This window comes from Eptatretus burgeri, unplaced genomic scaffold (assembly GCF_056783735.1).
Source record: "Eptatretus burgeri isolate ZD-2024b unplaced genomic scaffold, Ebu_testis_v1 Ebu_testis_scaffold_3159, whole genome shotgun sequence".
In the NCBI taxonomy this organism is placed as follows: domain Eukaryota; kingdom Metazoa; phylum Chordata; class Myxini; order Myxiniformes; family Myxinidae; genus Eptatretus; species Eptatretus burgeri.
The window spans coordinates 365,001-383,126 of NW_028225107.1; the positions used below are offsets into that span (position 1 = coordinate 365,001).

Consider the following 18,126-nt stretch of genomic DNA (forward strand, 5'->3'; position numbering starts at 1 on the left):
ACACATCTTCTTTCATGCAATCAAGCTACATTTTGAGAAAAGAAAGATCTGTTTCGATTACAACCCATGTGAAGAAAAGGAGTTAATGAATGTTTTTTTGGGAAATGATTGAGGAGGCAGTTTACCATACACTGCCCAAAGAAATTTTTTGTGCAATTAAGAGGAATGCTGAGTTTATGTACATTTAAAAACTGAACAACACGTCGTCTGTCATGAGAGAAGGTACGTTTTGTTTACAACCCATGCAGAGGAAAGCAAATAGTGATTGATATTTGCTCAAAAAATATGTTCTGTTGAATTTGTACCATTATCAAATGATCGCTGTCAGAGGCTGAATTGTGATTGATTTACAATTTGAAATAAAAAAATCAAAATAATGAGAGAAAAAAGGCAACAGGGTCAAGGGGCAACAAGCAATGATACTTACTTCTCTAAATGACCCATCAGTGGTCAACACTGGGCAATGACCAAGTCCCAATGCCAACACCATGAACAAGGCCAACCCAGCCTGTGGAAACGAATGAAGCCATTCCCCACCGTAACGCAGAATGAAGTGAAGCACCCACGGCCCACAACAACAGTCGAAAGCAGCCTCTGTGGTGTTGTGCATAGACTGGACGCAAGAGGGTGTGATGAGGAAGAAGGAGTTCAGGGTGAAAGGTCAGGAGGTGTGCAGTGCAAAGCTTGTTACGTTCATAAGTTCAGTTGAATAAAACCATTGGAGAATATTGAATTCCTCATTCTTGGAGTATATTATGACACAACAAACTGGCGACGAGGATGGGATTGAACATGAATCCACCGACACCCTTTCTGCAAAACCCGGGTGAGCCTTCAATGCCTTTTGTGGCTTGGAGGCGTGTCTTAGAAAACTACATGCTGGCGATACAGGATAATGCACTCACTGATGCCCAAATGCATGCGCTTTTGATACAATACTTTAGCACAGAAGGTCAGAGACTGTTCTACACACTAACGGTAGCTGATAAATATGAGACTGCACTTACAGCCTTGAGGAATTTTTGTTTGTCCCAAGAGTTAATGTCATAGCAGAGCGATATAAATTTCGTCAACCTGGTCAGAAAAATGGCTAGTCTACGGAACGATATATTGCTTCATTAAGGGAGATGGTCGTCACATGCGAGCTTCGAGAGCTGGCAGACGAAGTGATCCGGGACTAGCTCGTCGAGAAAACAAACTAACCTCGCGTTAGAGAACGTTTACTGCTAGAAATGGAACTGATGTTACAGAAAGCTATAACCATGGCTAAACAGATTGAGTCGGCAATGGCGTAGGCTCAGATCATAGGCAAAGGCACTGCGAGTGACATACAGGCCATACACCCTATTCAGACGCAGGATTCACAGAGCAGCAAGAGACCCTTTAGACTCGCCGTGAGACGGATGTGAGATGAGCGATCTCAACCGGCTCAAAGGAAAACGTGTTATAGATGTGGATCTGTAAATCACACGGCCAACTACTGTGGAGTGTGGATGCCCAGCAAAGGACACCCAGTGCAACAGCTGCAAAAAGAGAGGACACTGCTAAAGTATGCCGGGGCTCCACCAGGTTCACAAAGTGACTGTCTCTGATGTGAATGTGTTGAGTGTAGACAATTGGGCTCGAGATGCTGATAACACAATATGCACTGTACAAGTTACTGCTGCCAGGGAGGGGAAGGGAACCGATGGACATTGAATTACTGTTAGATACAGGCTCGGCAGTGTCAATACTTCTTGAATCCGTCTCCCTGCAATGTTTTAATAATGTGTCACTGACTGAGCCAAAACTACACCTGGTTAGCTAGCTGAGAAATCCGATACCTGTGCGTGGTTGCCTGCATCCGGATGTGACTTTTGAGAATTACTGTGCGCCTGCTGAATTTTATATAGTGCGGAGTAGCACTGCCATTCTGGGCAGAGACCTGGATGCTGCACTTAACATGCAACTACTGAATGGTCACATCACTTCTACCACCCAAAGCACTGCAAATCAAACCCCAGTCACAAATGTTACAGGTGACAGCATGGAGAGCACCCTGGGTTGTGCAAAGGGATTTATTCATCTCATTAAAATGTGACCCAATGTGACTCCTGTCCAGCAAAAGCTGCGAAGCGAAGCACTTGCGGCCACAAGTAAATAAACATACGGGGCAAGTTTGAGGTGACGATAAGCACGTTGGTCGGAATCGAAAGCAGGTTTTATTTAATTATTTATTTTTACCAAGCGTGGTAAAAAAAATCCTGTTCGAGGGATTTATAATGACACAAAATACTGAGATATTGTTGTGGGCCGGGGTTCGGTAGCGATCAATGACCACTTGGTGGAGCAGTGGAGTCGTCTCCCACCAAACACCAAGAATTTAGGTCGTAACCCTTGGATAACTCCAAAGGTCACGGGTCCCTTAGTGGACCGTGGTCGCCAATATTTCGACGGCATGGGGTAGGGTTAATTGACTAATTTCAATACACCTAAATACCCACGTCGTCCAACTACCGGGGAAACCACACCCTCAGCTCACTTTGTCCGAATCGAGTCGCTATCACAGACTCGGATCCGGTGTAACCGAGCGGAAGTTACCAAGGCTGCGCCAGACCAAATGAACAATTTACGGGACGAACAGCCTTGCTCATTCTCAAACCCGCACCATGCTAGGCCAATGAAGGAAAGCACAGAAAACGAGCTGGTACATTTAACGGGTTTATTTTACAAAGAATAACCGGGGAGGGGAACACAGAGCAGAGTTATCACGAATAAAAGGCAGGCAATGTACAAGCAAAGGAAAGCACTTACACAATTCCATTTACAGGACGGTGACACACACACACACACACACACACACACACACACACACACACACACACACACACACACACACACACACACACACAAAATGGACCTCGTGGGTCTACTTTCAGTGGAGCCGGGTACCTCCCCGCCTCGTGCAGTTTCACCGGACCCGCACTTGTGGAGCTCGGAGTCCGTGGACGGGAACGGGGATCCCAGCTCGAGCGCTCCAACGCAAAACACGATGGTGGGACTCGAACCCACGGCCCAGACCAAGCGGCACTCACCACCAAGACTGCAATCGCCACGATCCTGCAGAACACAATTGCCACGATCCTGTAGACGCACCATTGTCTGCCCAGCCCTGGTCCAGACAACCACTCTACCCTTCTGAGGTGGAAGGGGTCTATTCTCCTCCCACTCGCCTCCTAATTGGACGAGGGGTTGTCGGGTGACTCGTCACCTCCTGATTGGCTGGGGCATGCATGTCATGCTCGCCCATCGCTCATTGGCTGGAGGAAACGGTCCATGCACTTCCTTGGGACGGAGCCTCGATCTGAGGCGTTGGAGGCTCCACCCACGCCTTCAGCCAAAAACACGTGGGCAATGGTGACCGCTCGAGTGTGGGACGGTGGCGTTGTTGTAGTGGACATAGTAGTACTCGTTGTTGTTGTTGTTGTTGAGGGAAAACCTCGCGAAAAAATAACTCGCAGCACACACATGTAATTTCCATTAGACAGAAGGAAGGATTCTAACTAAAAACACATACTTATTGAAATAACTGAACTACAGGGACTCTGGCTGCTTGTGTGCACAAGGTTTCCAAATTCGTAACAATATTACCCATTCATTGATGAGTAATGATAAGAAGGTTTCAAGTTAGACGATTACAAACTCGGTGATTGTAATGATCCATGTAAGAATCAGTGATGTCGGACTCGAGTCCACTTTTTGTGGGACCCAGACTCGCACTCGACCCTTCAGGACTTGGATTCGGATTCTGAATGCCAAGAACTCGAACTCGGCCTGATTCAAAATTTCGTGAACAGTAAAACTTTTAGGGTACAGTGGAAATAAAGAATGTCAAGTAAAACTTTCAGTGTGCAGTCACAAGAACCCGCAAGTACAGTAACCAGGCCTACATGGTTTCGCGAGCAAACGCTCGTACCGGGAGTATTGTGATTATAAACGATTAATGGACAGAATTACACAATCCTGCACAAAGGAAAATGAAAATAACTCCGACCGATGTTCCAGATTTTCGGAGATATTAAACGTGAACATCGCACCTTCATATACACCACACACACACACACACACACACACACACACACACACACACACACACACACACACACACACACACACACACACACACACACACGATTGCAAAACCCTTTCTCATGCTGCATTGCGCATGAGCTCATAACACAAACAATATGGAAAAAATACATTCCAAAGAGTGAAAAAACATGGGATGGAATCCCCAAAAAACAACCAAACAAGGTAGAAATGATGCCACAATCCTTTTTCAGATTACATTTATGACATATTTTGACATTTTTCTTTTTCAATCCCACAGTAAATCGCTTCCTTTTTCGTATGCAGCTCAAGGCTGTTGGGTCGCATCATTGGCTGAGGGCGTCACTGTGCTCCTGATGCAGTACCCCCTGTTCGTGAAGGACACTGTGGGATCTTGAACATTTACCAACTAATGTCGGCCGATGTGATGCCCAGTTTAACGTCCATCCGAGGAATGGCACTCGCATTGATGAATCACCTTGCCTGTGAAAGACAAGGATGACAGTTTATAGCTGTACCGAGATTCAAACCCTCGCCCAACGACTTTGAGGTGAGTGTGCATACCGCTTGGCCATCCTGCCTGCTTACAACAATAATATAATATGCAATTACACCAATCCTCACAACAAATACACAACTCCCTCCAACATCTTCATACAATGGTTTTTCTTGTTCCATAGTCACCGCTGACAAAAATGACAAAATATGTTGTGATGGCAATCCATAAAATAAAATTGGGGTGTCATATTGTGGTGACATTCCATCCTTATTTTTGGTTGTTATTTTGGTTTTGCATGCTGACATGTTTTTAAATTTTGAAAAATATATTCTTTATGAACGTTAGATTGTGGGTATGCTTTGGTTTGATCCTGATGTGTTTGCGAACTATTATGTATTTATTTGGTGTAACCGTTCTCCAATTTCACATTTGCTGGTTCACAAAGCTCAAACTAACTTTTGAAAAACAAAATGCATCATCGATAACCATTGGTCCAAAAACATATAAATGACATTTAAATTTGAATAATCCGTGAAGGAGGAAAAGATGTGCTCAAGTGTTTTGTTCGTTGCAACAATCCTCCACAATTCGGATACGGTTTATCTTCCATACAAAACCTCCACAGTAAGGATATCAGTAATAATGGTTATACTCAGATAATTAAAACCACGAGAGGATTAATTTGTCATCTGACACTATGTTCCAGGGCTGTGAGGTGGGGAGTTTATATTTTTATTGCCCTGAGAGGGTTCTATATTTAATATAAATATCAGTTATTGATCAGCAAAACAGCATGTGAAGTCGACTCTCATGGTGAGTACAATGAAATTGTTGTTGATGTTGAATAATACTAAAGTGAAGTTTTGTCTTGAAATATATAAAAAATGAAAGAAGAATTTGAATGCAATTTAATAAATAATTATTTTGTTTCAGTAGTAGAATGGGTTAGTGAGTAATTAACTACAAATTGTTTTAAGTTACTTTTACCGAAATTATTTGAAAACTTATCGAGTTCAGACACCATTGAACTTTTTGCAGATAACTCTTGCTCCACCAAAGAATAAATGCTTGAAATGTAACTTTAATGCTTCCCATGAAAGTAAGCACACAGTTGTTAAATTTCAGTTAATTTACCTGTTATTTGAGTTATCTGTTGACATGGACCGACACTTGGCTCGACAAAGTCTAGCATTCCTCTTACTTTTGGTCAGCTTTGAGGTAAGGTGAACTTACTTTCTTAAATATCATGCTTCAAAATTGTCTTTGCAACGATTAATTCAGTTCATTTATATTTATGTTTATGTTTTTAATATTAATTAGAAAGAACAAAATAATAAAAGTTTAAAATAGCCGTTTAAACAAAAGCATCTCAAAATGCAAAGCCCATCCGCATCCACTTGATACTCAAACTAAATTTGACAAAAGGACAGTTAAACAATCATTGTAAAATTTATAAAGCAGTGTTCTCCTTATTCTCAAAATAATGTTTTGCTGAAAATTTGAGGCGAAAAGCTCAAAGAGTAGACTCGGCAAGTGGATAAAATAAAGCATTTTGATTCGATTATTAATTTGTCTTCTCTATATTTTCACAATAAAAGTTTGTTGTGATGACAAAAGCTCAAATGGTTGAGTAAAAAACACAAGATCAAGCCGATTCAACTTTTGTTAAGGCTAGGATCCAGATCCGGATTATCAGTGGGATACAAAACATAAACTCTTCAACCTGGCGGAGGTATGCACTCGACTGAGTGCCGTTCTAGTTAATATTGTTATTCTGACTGTTATTAATTTTGAAATTGGTGGTAGAATGTGCAAACGGGGCCCTCCTAGAGGAGTGGCTGCATGGCATTCAGATGTGGGGAAAGGTGAGGCGGGAAGGCGTGGGGGGGGGGCGTGGGTGCCAGTGAAGGTGTCAAACAAGTGTATGTGCTTATTCACATCCTATACATGTCAATACTCTACTAAAGAGGGTAAAATGACAAGATGTAACCACAAAATATTTTCTTACATTATGGATCCAATTGACGTTGTAAATTTTAAATATTTGTAACTAATAATAGTGTAACTATAACTATTATATAATAGTAGAGCTACTCTTCTCTTCCATAATGAACTTCAAACTTTTACAAAGTTGCACTTTGATTCATGTAAAAAATCAAAAAGTTTTAAATCAAGAAGTCATTGCATAAATAAAGGGAAGGATCTACTATTTTATCTTGATTTTTAGGTAATTTAATAGCATAAACATACCATATCCGCTTTGATGAAAGTATAGAATGAGACTTGTGCAAAAGTTGAAAATGTCATGATAATTGTAAATGGTAAATCTTATGGATAATATTTTAATACATGGTTGATATTTGAAAGGCATTGATCTTGAGACAAAACAGACAAATACTCCCATTACAGAGTTAACCTTTTTTTATTGGGGTGATCAAGGAGGGGTAGCATCAGAAGTCAGTAAAAGTGTGCCTTAGCTTCTTCTCATTATATCTATTCTTTCTCCTCCGGAGTTGATAAGCCTTTTCTCAGAAATGAATGAATCACTGAAGCAAGTGTTCTTCCTCCAAGTGATTTTTCACGAGCCAGCGCAGGTGCGGCCCTGGGCTTTCAGTGCCTACTTCTTCACCTACATTGTAACGATCACTCTCAACCTGGTGTTGTTCCTGCTCATTATCCTGAGAAAGCAGTTACACAAACCAGTCTACATCTTCCTTGCTTATTTGTTGTTAATGGATATTATCGGTTCAACAACTGTGCTGCCTCGGCTCATGTACAGCATCATCATAAATAACCAAACTCGGATAAGTCTTTGTTTCATTCAAGCTTTTTTTATTTCATTTTATGCTGCAATGGAAACTTATATACTTGGAATCATGGCTATTGATCGTTATCTGGCCGTCTGCCATCCGCTCCGCTACAGTGTCCTGATGACGAACAGCAAAGCTCACAAAGTGATTTGGGCCACACTGTGCTGGTGTTTGCTCACGACAAGTGTTTATCCCATGTTATTGTTGGAACGGACGTTCTGCAAAGATGTACTTCCAAATGTAGGATGTGTTTTCATTGCTGTAGCTAAACTGTCGTGTGAAGATATCACTGTTAATAGTATGTATGGGATTGCAATGACTTCTATTATATTTGCCTATATCATTGCAATTGTCTTCATCACATATGGTTTAATTCTGTACGAATGTCTATGTTCTGCCAAGGACTCCGAGGGAAGAAGTAAGGCTCTACACACATGCGTCACCCATTGCATGGTACTTTCTCTCTTCCTTTTCTCCTTTCTTTTTAGTGTTATCTCTCTGCGTCTGTCAGCTGGAAAGTCTTTCTCACACGTTTTTAAACACACGAGTGATTCAATGATATATTTACTGCAGCCTCTTGCAAATCCGATCATTTATGGATTCCGTATGACTGAGATCCGCCACAGCTTTCTGATGCTCCATAAGATGATAATGCAGAAATTTGTGACATTGTATCCTGTGAAAGCTATTTGACTATTAAAACAGCAGTATTCAGAACAGGTCTCTTCACAACTGTTGTCACCTTCCTCCCTGGGAATCTGTGTGTGATTCATCATCAGTATTACTTCTCCAACCTTATTCTTGTTTTTTTTTTTTGATAAATATTGTTGATGTGTATCTTTGGAGCACCATCACCATCTGAGTGATATGAAAATTGCCTTCTGAATTAAACCTTAGATATATTTTACGGTTTGTTGTTGTATATTTTACATTTCTTGGCATGTGTGGTGTGATAAATAATCACTCTACCTTTACAGCCCCCCCCCGCCCCCCCCCCCAGGGTACACTGGGCCAAGTGTTTACCAGCAATTATCATTATATCCCTTTTGCAGAGGACATGGTGGGAGAAGGCATTTTACCACTGTATCTCATGGAACTGTATTGCTCACTGGGTAAGGCATTATAAAAGTACACAAACTCCAATCATGTTTGATGCACAGGAAGAATTCATCATGCTTTACAATATTTTAATTATCCATGAACTGAAATTCACACTTGTGTGCGAGGTGAAGGACTTTGGAAATACTTTGTTCAAGTACCAAATCTTCTTTATCTCAGAGGTCCGTTTTCCAACCACGACCACATCAAAATTGACAAATCCTCGTCATTAGTCTAATTATACAGAGACATGACAGAAGTAAATAGACACTTTGATTTTTGAAGAATTTATTTCTTGACCAGGTGAAGAACATTTGATCCATTTTAATACATACACTAATATTTTGTAGACTTGGCGTTTGCACATTTCAATGCTTTTCCTCCTTCAGAAATAGAGGTAACGAGTTCTGAAATTTTCTCTTGTGGGATTTCTGCCCAGGCTAAATGCAAACGGGTTAGCAATTCTGCCCGTGATGTTGGTTTCCAGGACTTTTTCTGCACAGCTCGATCCAATATGGCCCAGAGGTGTTCAATGGGATTCATGTCAAGAGACTGACTTGGGCATGGAAGTCACTTGATCCCATTTTCTGTCTTGCCATCCTTTGGTCTCTTTAGCAGTGTGGCATGGAGCTCGATCTTCCATGAAGTGTGTGTAGGTTTTGACCATCTGGCCAGTGGAGAAGACAGGGAGACATCCATCCTCAAGAATAGAAATACATATCATAAAGTTGATGTTGCCAACACACTCCACAAGCTCTGACCGATCAGCACTCCAGACTGTGCCCCACACCATCACTGAAAAACCACCATGTTTGACAGTTCGCCACAATAGGTCCAAATAAAACTCTTAACTGGGAAGTCTCCAGACCACATGAGTCCAATGTCAGGAAATTGAGCAAATTTGGACTCATCTGAAAAAATTACCGTTTGCCAAAACTCCAAGGGTCTGTTGGCAATCTCATCAGCCCACTTCATTCTCTTTTGAATCTTGGCTGGTCGAAGGGGAGGTTTTCTCCTCGCTGCTCTCCCATTGTATCCCAGTTGATGAAGGTACCGTGTGGCAGTTCTTGAGCTAACTTGGACCTCCTCTGCAACATCTGCTGCCTTGCAACAGGGAGTTTTCTCAATGGACCGCTTGACAGCTCGAAGACATCTTTCTGAGGGCCCAGATCGACCAGACCGGGAAGCTGCCAGATCGACCATGAGGTGGAGCAGTGGAGTCATCTCCCATCAAACACCCGGAATTTAGGTCGTGACTCTCGGACAACTCCGAAAGGTCACGGGTCACTGAGCGGACCATGGTCGCCAATATTTTGATGGCGTGTGGGAGGGTGCACTTGTCTAACTCCAATTTACCTAAGTACTCATGCCATCCAACTACCGGGGAAACCACACCCTCGGCCGACTTTGTCCGAATCGAGTTGCTATCACCGACTCTGATCTGGCGTAACCGAGCGGAAGTTACCAAAGCCGTGCCGGACCAAATGAACAATTTACCGGCCCGCACGGCCTTACTAATTCTCAATACGCACCATGTTAGGCCAATGAAAGAAAACACGAACAAAGAACTGGAATATTTAACAGGGGTATATTTATAACGATAATCGGGGAGAAGGGGGGGGGTGGACACAGAGCAGAGTTATCATGAATAAAAGGCAGGCAATGTACAAGCAAAGCAAAGCACTTGCACAATTTCTACTTGCAGACGGGACCCACAGACACACACACACACACACACACACACACACACACACACACACACACACACACACACACACACACACACACACACACAAACACACACACACACACAAAAGGAACTGGACCCGTGGGTCTTTAGTCGGTGGAGCCGGGCCGGGGTATCTGTCCCGCATCGTGCGGTCACACCGACCGAACCACCACGGTGGGACTCAAACCCACGACCTGAAGTCCATGGGCCACGACCCTGACTGCTCAAGCACCACCATACTGTTCAGTCACCACTACCACGGTGAGCCACCGCAAAGGACCGCAGACCGCTCAGACCACGATCCTGCCGACTGCCAATCGAGACCAAGACCGCCGACCGCTATTTCCACAATCCTGCAGAACCCACTCGTCCTGACCAACACTCTCCTCTTCTTGAGGTGGGAGGGGTCTCTTCTCCTCGCCCTCGCCTCCTGATTGGAGGTCGGTTGTCAGGCGACTCATGGCGGCCCTTCATTGGTCGGGCCGAACACTCCATCTGGCTAAGGCAGAGCCAGCCCTGAGGTGACGAAACCTCCGCTCACGTCCGTGGTCCCTAACACGTGCATAATGGCGACGGGGTCGAGTGAGGGTGGCGTCGTTGTTGTTGTTGTTGTTGTTGTTGTTGATGAGGATGTAATTAACCTGACTATAAAATAACTCGTAGCACACATGTAATTCCCAATCCATAGAAGGAGGGATTCTAACTATGAACACATACTTATCGAAATAACGAAACTTTGGGTCAACTGTATGTGTGAATGCGAATGGTTTCCAGATTCATAACACTACCCCCTCCCCTTTTTACAGACTCGTCCCGAGTCGTCAAATTTTTGTGTGCCATGCAGGTGTAGGTTTTTCCCCTCTTACATTTTACCTCCGATTCCCTGAGTGCAACATTTGTATACATGTCCCAAAAATAAATAACCTAGTGCGCTGCGTAACGAAACTAACAGACTCACACGGACAACTTAAATAAATTGCCGGCGCGAAGACAGACAACAGGTGGGTTACAAAACGTATTTACATTTTCTAATATTTACACTAACCATGGCCCAGGACCTGTTATCTGTGAAAGGAAAAAGTCATTGCAAAGTCAACAGTTTGTGGCTTGAAGGAAGTCTCTGGCACAGGGGAATGGATGGATGCAAAACACAAAATGCACGGGCTGCACAATGCAGTCCCTGTGGTGTGGCTGCCTGCAGGGCAGTACTTGCAAAACACTGGAGATGGTCCTGGTGCACATGGTGAGTTGGTGACATGGGGGGCAATGCAACCAAGGGCAAGCAGGCGTGAGGTCCTGTGGAGGGAGTGCGGTGGTGCCGGCCGGTCCAGAAACGGGCTCTGACCTACCCTACTGTTTCCCCCCCCCCCCAACCTATCGCCTTTACTTGTCTTTGTCCATACCCACTCCCTTAGTTTGCAACAACAAAATTTAGACTTCCCCCTTTTTATTTATTTATTATTTTAAAAAATTATTTTATAATATTGCTTGTCACTAACCCTCCTATTGTCTTTGTCCAGCTAACCTATTCCCTACCCCTAAAATTCTTTCTGAGGGGACTAAAGAAGAGACTAGTGTCCTGCCTCGAGGCCCAAAAAAGCCTCAGAATAGCTTCCACAGAGTTCAGCAATCTTCCCCAAGGTGGGTCCAGCGGCTGAAGGAGAGCGAAGGGATGGATGGTGCAAAGGGGGACATTTCCTATTTATCCGAGCATTTATTAAACTTTAAACTATCCCCGGGGCTTTCCAACATGCCTGTCTCTTTAAACTATTGGTTCTAGAAACCATGATTCCCATCGCCTGTGTTGGTGTCCATTTTCAATTTGGGCCCTGCCCGCAAATTTTCTCTCGTGCCCTTGCACAATTTGGTGGCTGGGCAGCGTGGCTCAACTGGCAGGGACTTCTGTCTGCCGAACTCAAACTACGGCACCCCCGGGCCCTGAGGCTATCTCTGAGCCTACCTGCTCCCTATGAACGCGGAGGGGGGGGGTGCCCGTCCTGGCATTGCCCCACTTCCATGCCCACGTGGCATATTGGTGCTCTGGTTCCCTTTCTGAGGGTCGCCCATGCCCACTACAATATCCCGGTCCCTAGGACCTATGGCCTAATCTGGCCCACTTGTTCGGTGTCCAGGGTGCCCTCTACTCAATACTCACCTTTCCACAGCCACACTTCGAATGGGTCAATGGACTCCTGCACTTTTCCAAAAAGGTATCGTGCCTTCTTCCCACACCAACAACAAAATGACCTCCTTTTGATAAATTTGACTAATCCCCTAACTAACATTAAACTGACCCTGGGGTCACTTGGGTGGGACTCACTCCTCCCCCCACTCAGTCATTCGCACCATGCATTCCACATTCACTCCACTCACTCTTGGCCTCGCTGTCCCATACTCATTCATTATACAAATTTTTATTTTCAACTCACTCAAATCACTCAACACTGCCATTCTGATAACTAAATTCCCCTAACTAACTCGTGCCCCCCGTCATCCCTTACACTAATGCACGTTCCTTTTAACTCTACGTCGCCAACCTGCATCCCCACTAAACATTCCATATCTGTCGGTGTCTCCCAAAATCAATTTCTCATTCTAAATTTAACCTAACATTCCAAGTAACTTGTTCCACGGGCCCCATGAGGAACTGTTCCTGCCCCATGAGGCCGGTCTATCTATCGCTAAACCCTCCCCACTAACTAGTGCTCCTATGTCCATGCGAGGATGCCTGCCACATCCTGCGGGGCCGTGTACTTGGAGCGAAGCTTTTTTTTCTTGCACCGCCAGGGCGGCGGTCTGCGACTCGCTCGTTCGTCCCTTCCTTCGGATGATACCTGGGGCCTTGTCGTCGCCCTGCGCATCACAACAAGCGCTCGCCTTTGAGGGGTCCGCCATGCGAGCTAACGCACGCCGCTCGCACGTAACTCACGCCACAAGGTCCCCAGTGACGTCACCCGCATACCGAACCTGCGCGGTTTCCCGTGCAGATCCGCACGAGCGCATCATCCCGGGAACACGCAGCATGCAGCATGGGGAGCTTCACACACGCGCCTGCATGTGGACCCGTCCATTCCAAATTCACACAACATTCGCCTGCATTTTCGTCGTCCACGTGGCCGGCTTGTATCCAACGCAGGCAGGCCCGTCGCTAGGGGGGGGGCATTTGGGTGCAATGCCCCCCCATGGCGCATCTGGTGCCCCACCCCCCACTTGTACGCCACCAATTTATACCTTGTTGTACTCTGTGAACAACTTAGTGTTTCAGGACGAGCGCCCACTGTGAACTCCTTGCTGTTTAAGAGTTCACCTGTGTGAATTAAAACCCTTATTTCAGATGTTCAACGTGGTGAATAATGAGGCCTACTTGGATAAACTGTTCTTTAATAATATCCTTCTTTGAATAACAGTCAAGAGATAAGTGTGCGCTGCCCAGCGCATCTCCAAAAGCAATTGGCAAGACAATACAGTCCAAGCCCACAAGATAAAAGATAATAACACAAGTACCAACACCAGCAACCAAGACCTCGTGTCGATTGTCGATGTTGTGGGTGGTGATAGATATCGTGGATCATTTAGTTTTAAGGAATAGCCAATCAGCGTATTCGATATGGAGACCCTATTGAGCAGGATACCTGATTGGTTGTAAGTTAGTTATAAATGTAATATATGTGCTGTGTCACGTGATTGGGTTTTCGTATATCATGCCTCGCCCGCTAGGGGTGGCAGGAATGTGCTTCTGGTCGCGCAATAAAGCGGAGTAGATGCTGGCCCGCGTGCTTCTTGCGTCCCACTTCACCGCGTACACTCTAGTTGGCGACGAGGATGGTTAAATACGGACTTATGCCCGTTTTCGACGGGGACGACTTCGAATTGTTTTCGGAGCAATTGGAATGCTATTTCCACGCGAACGATGTGGTCGACGAGAGCAAGCAGAAGTCGATCTTGCTCGCTTCGCTTTCGCCGGAGCATTATCGGCTGCTGGGTGATTTAGTGGCACCGAACAGGCCCCGGGATGACGGGCTGTCGTTTCGGGACATTGTGGAGAAAATGAAAGCACACATGGCGCCGGAGAAGTCGTTGCAGCTCGCTCGATTCCAGTTTGATCGCCTCTCGAAAGGGGCAGAGGAACGCGTCGCTGAGTTCGTGGCGCGGATTAAGCGTTCTTCCATGGCCTGCATGTTCACGGCGGGGGAGCAGCCAGCTCGGCTCAGAGATCGTTTTATTGCTGGTTTACGAGATGCGAAGATGGTTTCAGCGGTTTTACGGCTGAAGGATGAAGCCATTACATTTGACTCGGTGGTCAGCACGGCTACAGCGGTCGAGCAGACTCGCGGGGATGTTCGAGCCATCACCGGCCACGCGGGGTCGCGAGCACCCCGGGACGCGCGCACGACCTTCGATGCGGGTCAGACGTCGCCACGCGGCCGCACGTGTGGCGGGGTGACCCCACGGACATGCTTGGGATGTGGAGGTCGACACCTGTGCCGTGCATGCCCGTGTAAAGGCAACGTGTGTTTGAATTGTCACAAGGTGGGTCATTTGGCGCGTGTGTGCCGTGGGGCGACGGCCACCATTAAGGTCGTGGACGGCAATGTGCGAGGCGACTCGGGGCGGAACCAGCGGCCGTTGTTGAGCCTGTTTTCAATTGGCCCGGCGACGGCGCGCCCGATGACGGTGGAAGTCGAAGTGAACGAAACGCCGATCACGTTCCAGGTCGATACGGGAGCAGTGGTGTCGCTCATCGGCGAGCAGACCGCGCGTAGACTCAACGGCTTGAAGCTTATCAGGTCAAACCTCACGCTGTTCACGTACACCCGCGAGAAGATAACGCCAGTCGGGATGGCAGACGTGTCTGTGCGGTACCAAGGCCAGGTCGCCACGCTTTGGGTGTACGTCGTGCGGGGGAGCGGGCCATCTCTCCTCGGCCGAGATTGGATGGTCCGCATCAGGCTAGACTGGGCCGCAGTTCACCTTGTGCAACCCGTGCCAAGCCAGTGGGAGGATCAGTTGGAGGAGATTCTTCAAAGACATCAAGGGTTGTTTAGCGACGACCTTGGGAAACTCAAGGGCATGGAGGCAAAACTCTTCTTGAAGGAGGGGGTGGTTCCTCGGTTTTGTAAACCGCGTCCGGTGTCGTATGCCCTGCGGGACAAGGTCAAGGGTGAACTGGATAGGCTGGAGGCCTGTGGGGTGATCGAACGGGTGTCGTGCTCGGATTGGGCCACCCCGGTTGTCACGGTGCTGAAACGGAATGGAGACGTCCGATTGTGCGGGGACTTCAAATCCACGGTTAACCCGGGGCTCAGCGTGGAGCAATATCCATTGCCGTCAATCGATGAAATATATGCGCGATTGGCGGGGAGTCAATACTTCACGAAGCTAGACCTGCGTGATGCATATTTTCACCTGCCGATGGATCCCGGGAGTAGCGAGCTTTTGACAATCAACACGTGTCAAGGACTCTATCGATATACCCGACTCTGTTTTGGGATTGCTTCGGCCCCAGCTTTGTGGCAGAAAGCCATGGATCAGGTTTGCATTGGCCTGCCCGCTCAGACCTACCTGGACGATGTGCTCATTGCGGGGAAAACGGCGGACGAGCATCTTGCGAACATTGCCCAAGTGCTGACAAAGCTCGAAGCGTGCGGCCTGCGCTTGAACAGGGACAAGTGCACGTTCTTCAAGCACCGCTTGGAATACCTCGGGCACATCATCACACCGGAGGGGCTGTTGAAAGGTCCTCGGAAGGTGGAAGCGATTCAACACATGCCACCGCCTCGCGACAAGACGCAGCTGCGCTCGTTCATTGGTATGGCCCAGTATTACCAAAGGTTCGTGCGCGGGCTCAGCTCACAACTTGCGCCGTTAACGCGGTTGCTCAAGAAGGACGAGCGCTGGGCTTGGGGGCCTGCACACCAGGCGTCGTTCGACCGCGTCAAGCGGCTGCTCACAGAAGATACGGTCCTCGTGCACTACGAGCCTGCGCGTCTGCTCCTATTGGCATGCGACAGCTCTGCATATGGCATCGGGGCAGTGCTCTCCCACAGGATGGACGATGGTTCCGAGCGGCCTGTTTGTTTTGCATCCCGGACCCTGTCCACAGCAGAGCGCGGATATGCCCAGATTGAGCGTGAGGCTCTCAGCCTCGTCTGGGGTGTGCGGAGGTTTCATCAATACCTGCTGGGACGGCAAAACAGGCTCAACAACGGCTGCTGGTTCCGCCCCGAGTCGCCTCGCACATCGCCGTCCACGACCTTAATGGTGGCCGTCGCACCGTATCATCCTGAGACGAATGGCCAAGCTGAGTCGTTTGTCAAGATGTTGAAGTGGGCTTTGCGCAGGGGGGGTGTTGCACCTGTGCAGACGGTGGTCGATGTCTTTTTGCTCCATTACAGGAACGCAGTTCATCCTGTCACGGGTGATTCGCCTGCCATTCGTCTCTATGGACGGGCCTTGCGGTCCAGGCTGGATTTGCTGCGACCTGGAGGGTCGGGGAGTGGGGCAATGTCGCGTCCGACGCGGCTGCGCAGCTTCGAGGTGGGGCAGCGGGTAATGGTACGCGATTATTTCCACGGTTCCAAATGGGTGCCGGCGGTGGTCTCTGGGGTGCTGGGGCCGGCGAATTGCATGGTGCGGACTGATGGTGGGGATGTGTGGAAGCGGCACGTGGACCAAATGCATGATCGCTGTTCAGCGTCACCCCCCCCCACACCTCCCCAGGCCGAACGATGCGGGACCCCCACCGGTAGTATCGCCGGCACCTGACGTTGTGTCGCCGGGGCTGGTTGGGTCGACGCCAAGGGGGTCTTCGCCCGATGCCGTCCTACCCGGGGACGTCGAGCAGGCTGGGCGGTCGGGGGTGGCTGGTGTTGCGGAAAGTGCGAGTCCGGCGAGGGTGTCACCTCGACCGAGCCGGGAGGCATCTGAGCCTGGGCTGTCTGGTGGCGCTGCCCGTCCGAGGCGGGTCAGAGTGCGGCCGCGGTACTTGGAGGATTATGAGTGTTGATGGGTTTCAGATGGTCATGTTGTGATTGTCCGTTCATCGTGTGACAGGTCATTTTACGAGGGGAGGAGTGTGCTGTGTCACGTGATTGGGTTTTCGTATATCATGCCTCGCCCGCTAGGGGTGGCAGGAATGTGCTTCTGGTCGCGCAATAAAGCGGAGTAGATGCTGGCCCGCGTGCTTCTTGCGTCCCACTGCACCGCGTACACTCTAATATAGTCATAATATGATAATATGATGAAGGAAAAGACATAAATTTACATTATTAAAGATGAAGTGCACGTGCACCACGTGACCTTCACAACCCGTCAACCCTCCATCTTACAAAAGTAATTTTATAATAAAAATTTAAAATATGTTTGTTTGTAATCGTGCTTACATTTGAAATGATGCAGATAAAACCTGTTGTTGGTGCATTGATCATTTAATAAATAAAACCGTCAACCGTCAAATCTCGCGAGATGCGAGACTCGTGACGCGAGACTAGTGACGCGAGTCACGAGGGAGGAATCACAGAGCACGAGCTCGCAGCAGGAGAAAAAGACGTGGATGATGGAAATACGAAAATGGCTCAGAAAAGGAAAAAATGCAAGCGACGAAAATGAAGAAGATGATGAAAGAGATTTTGTGGGAGGAGTTGGAGGAGGAGGAGGAAAAGACGATCATGTCGATGAAATGCCGACAGAATCTGGCCAACCTGGCCAAGCCAGCAACGTCAGCCCTGCGGCTAGAGCCTCAGCGCAGACAGCCGAGTTGCCACGGTCGGCGGCGGCCTCGGGATCGGTGTGACTGTCAAGCCGCTTCCCGATGATCTTGGAAGTGAGAGACCGAATCAAGTTGTTCTACAGCGGTACCCTGTCCATCTGTTGCAGAACAAGAGTCGCTCGTTTGTGTCCTC

The 18,126-nt window shown here is 47.4% G+C and overlaps 1 protein-coding gene across 1 annotated transcript; it reads left to right on the forward strand.

The window, feature by feature from the left end:
• The first annotated feature begins 6,520 nt into the window (after window positions 1–6,520).
• On the forward strand, window positions 6,521–8,270 carry LOC147006632 (olfactory receptor 52Z1P-like). The gene has a single exon (XM_085868328.1). The coding sequence runs from the start codon at window positions 7,123–7,125 to the stop codon at window positions 8,089–8,091; it is 969 nt and encodes a 322-aa protein (XP_085724454.1). The 5' UTR covers window positions 6,521–7,122; the 3' UTR covers window positions 8,092–8,270.
• The last annotated feature ends 9,856 nt before the right edge of the window (window positions 8,271–18,126 follow it).

What these genes read in the sequence shown, in the direction of transcription:
- LOC147006632 (XM_085868328.1), top strand. Translation starts at nt 7,123, where the DNA reads ATGAATGAATCACTGAAGCAAGTGTTCTTCCTCCAAGTGATTTTTCAC.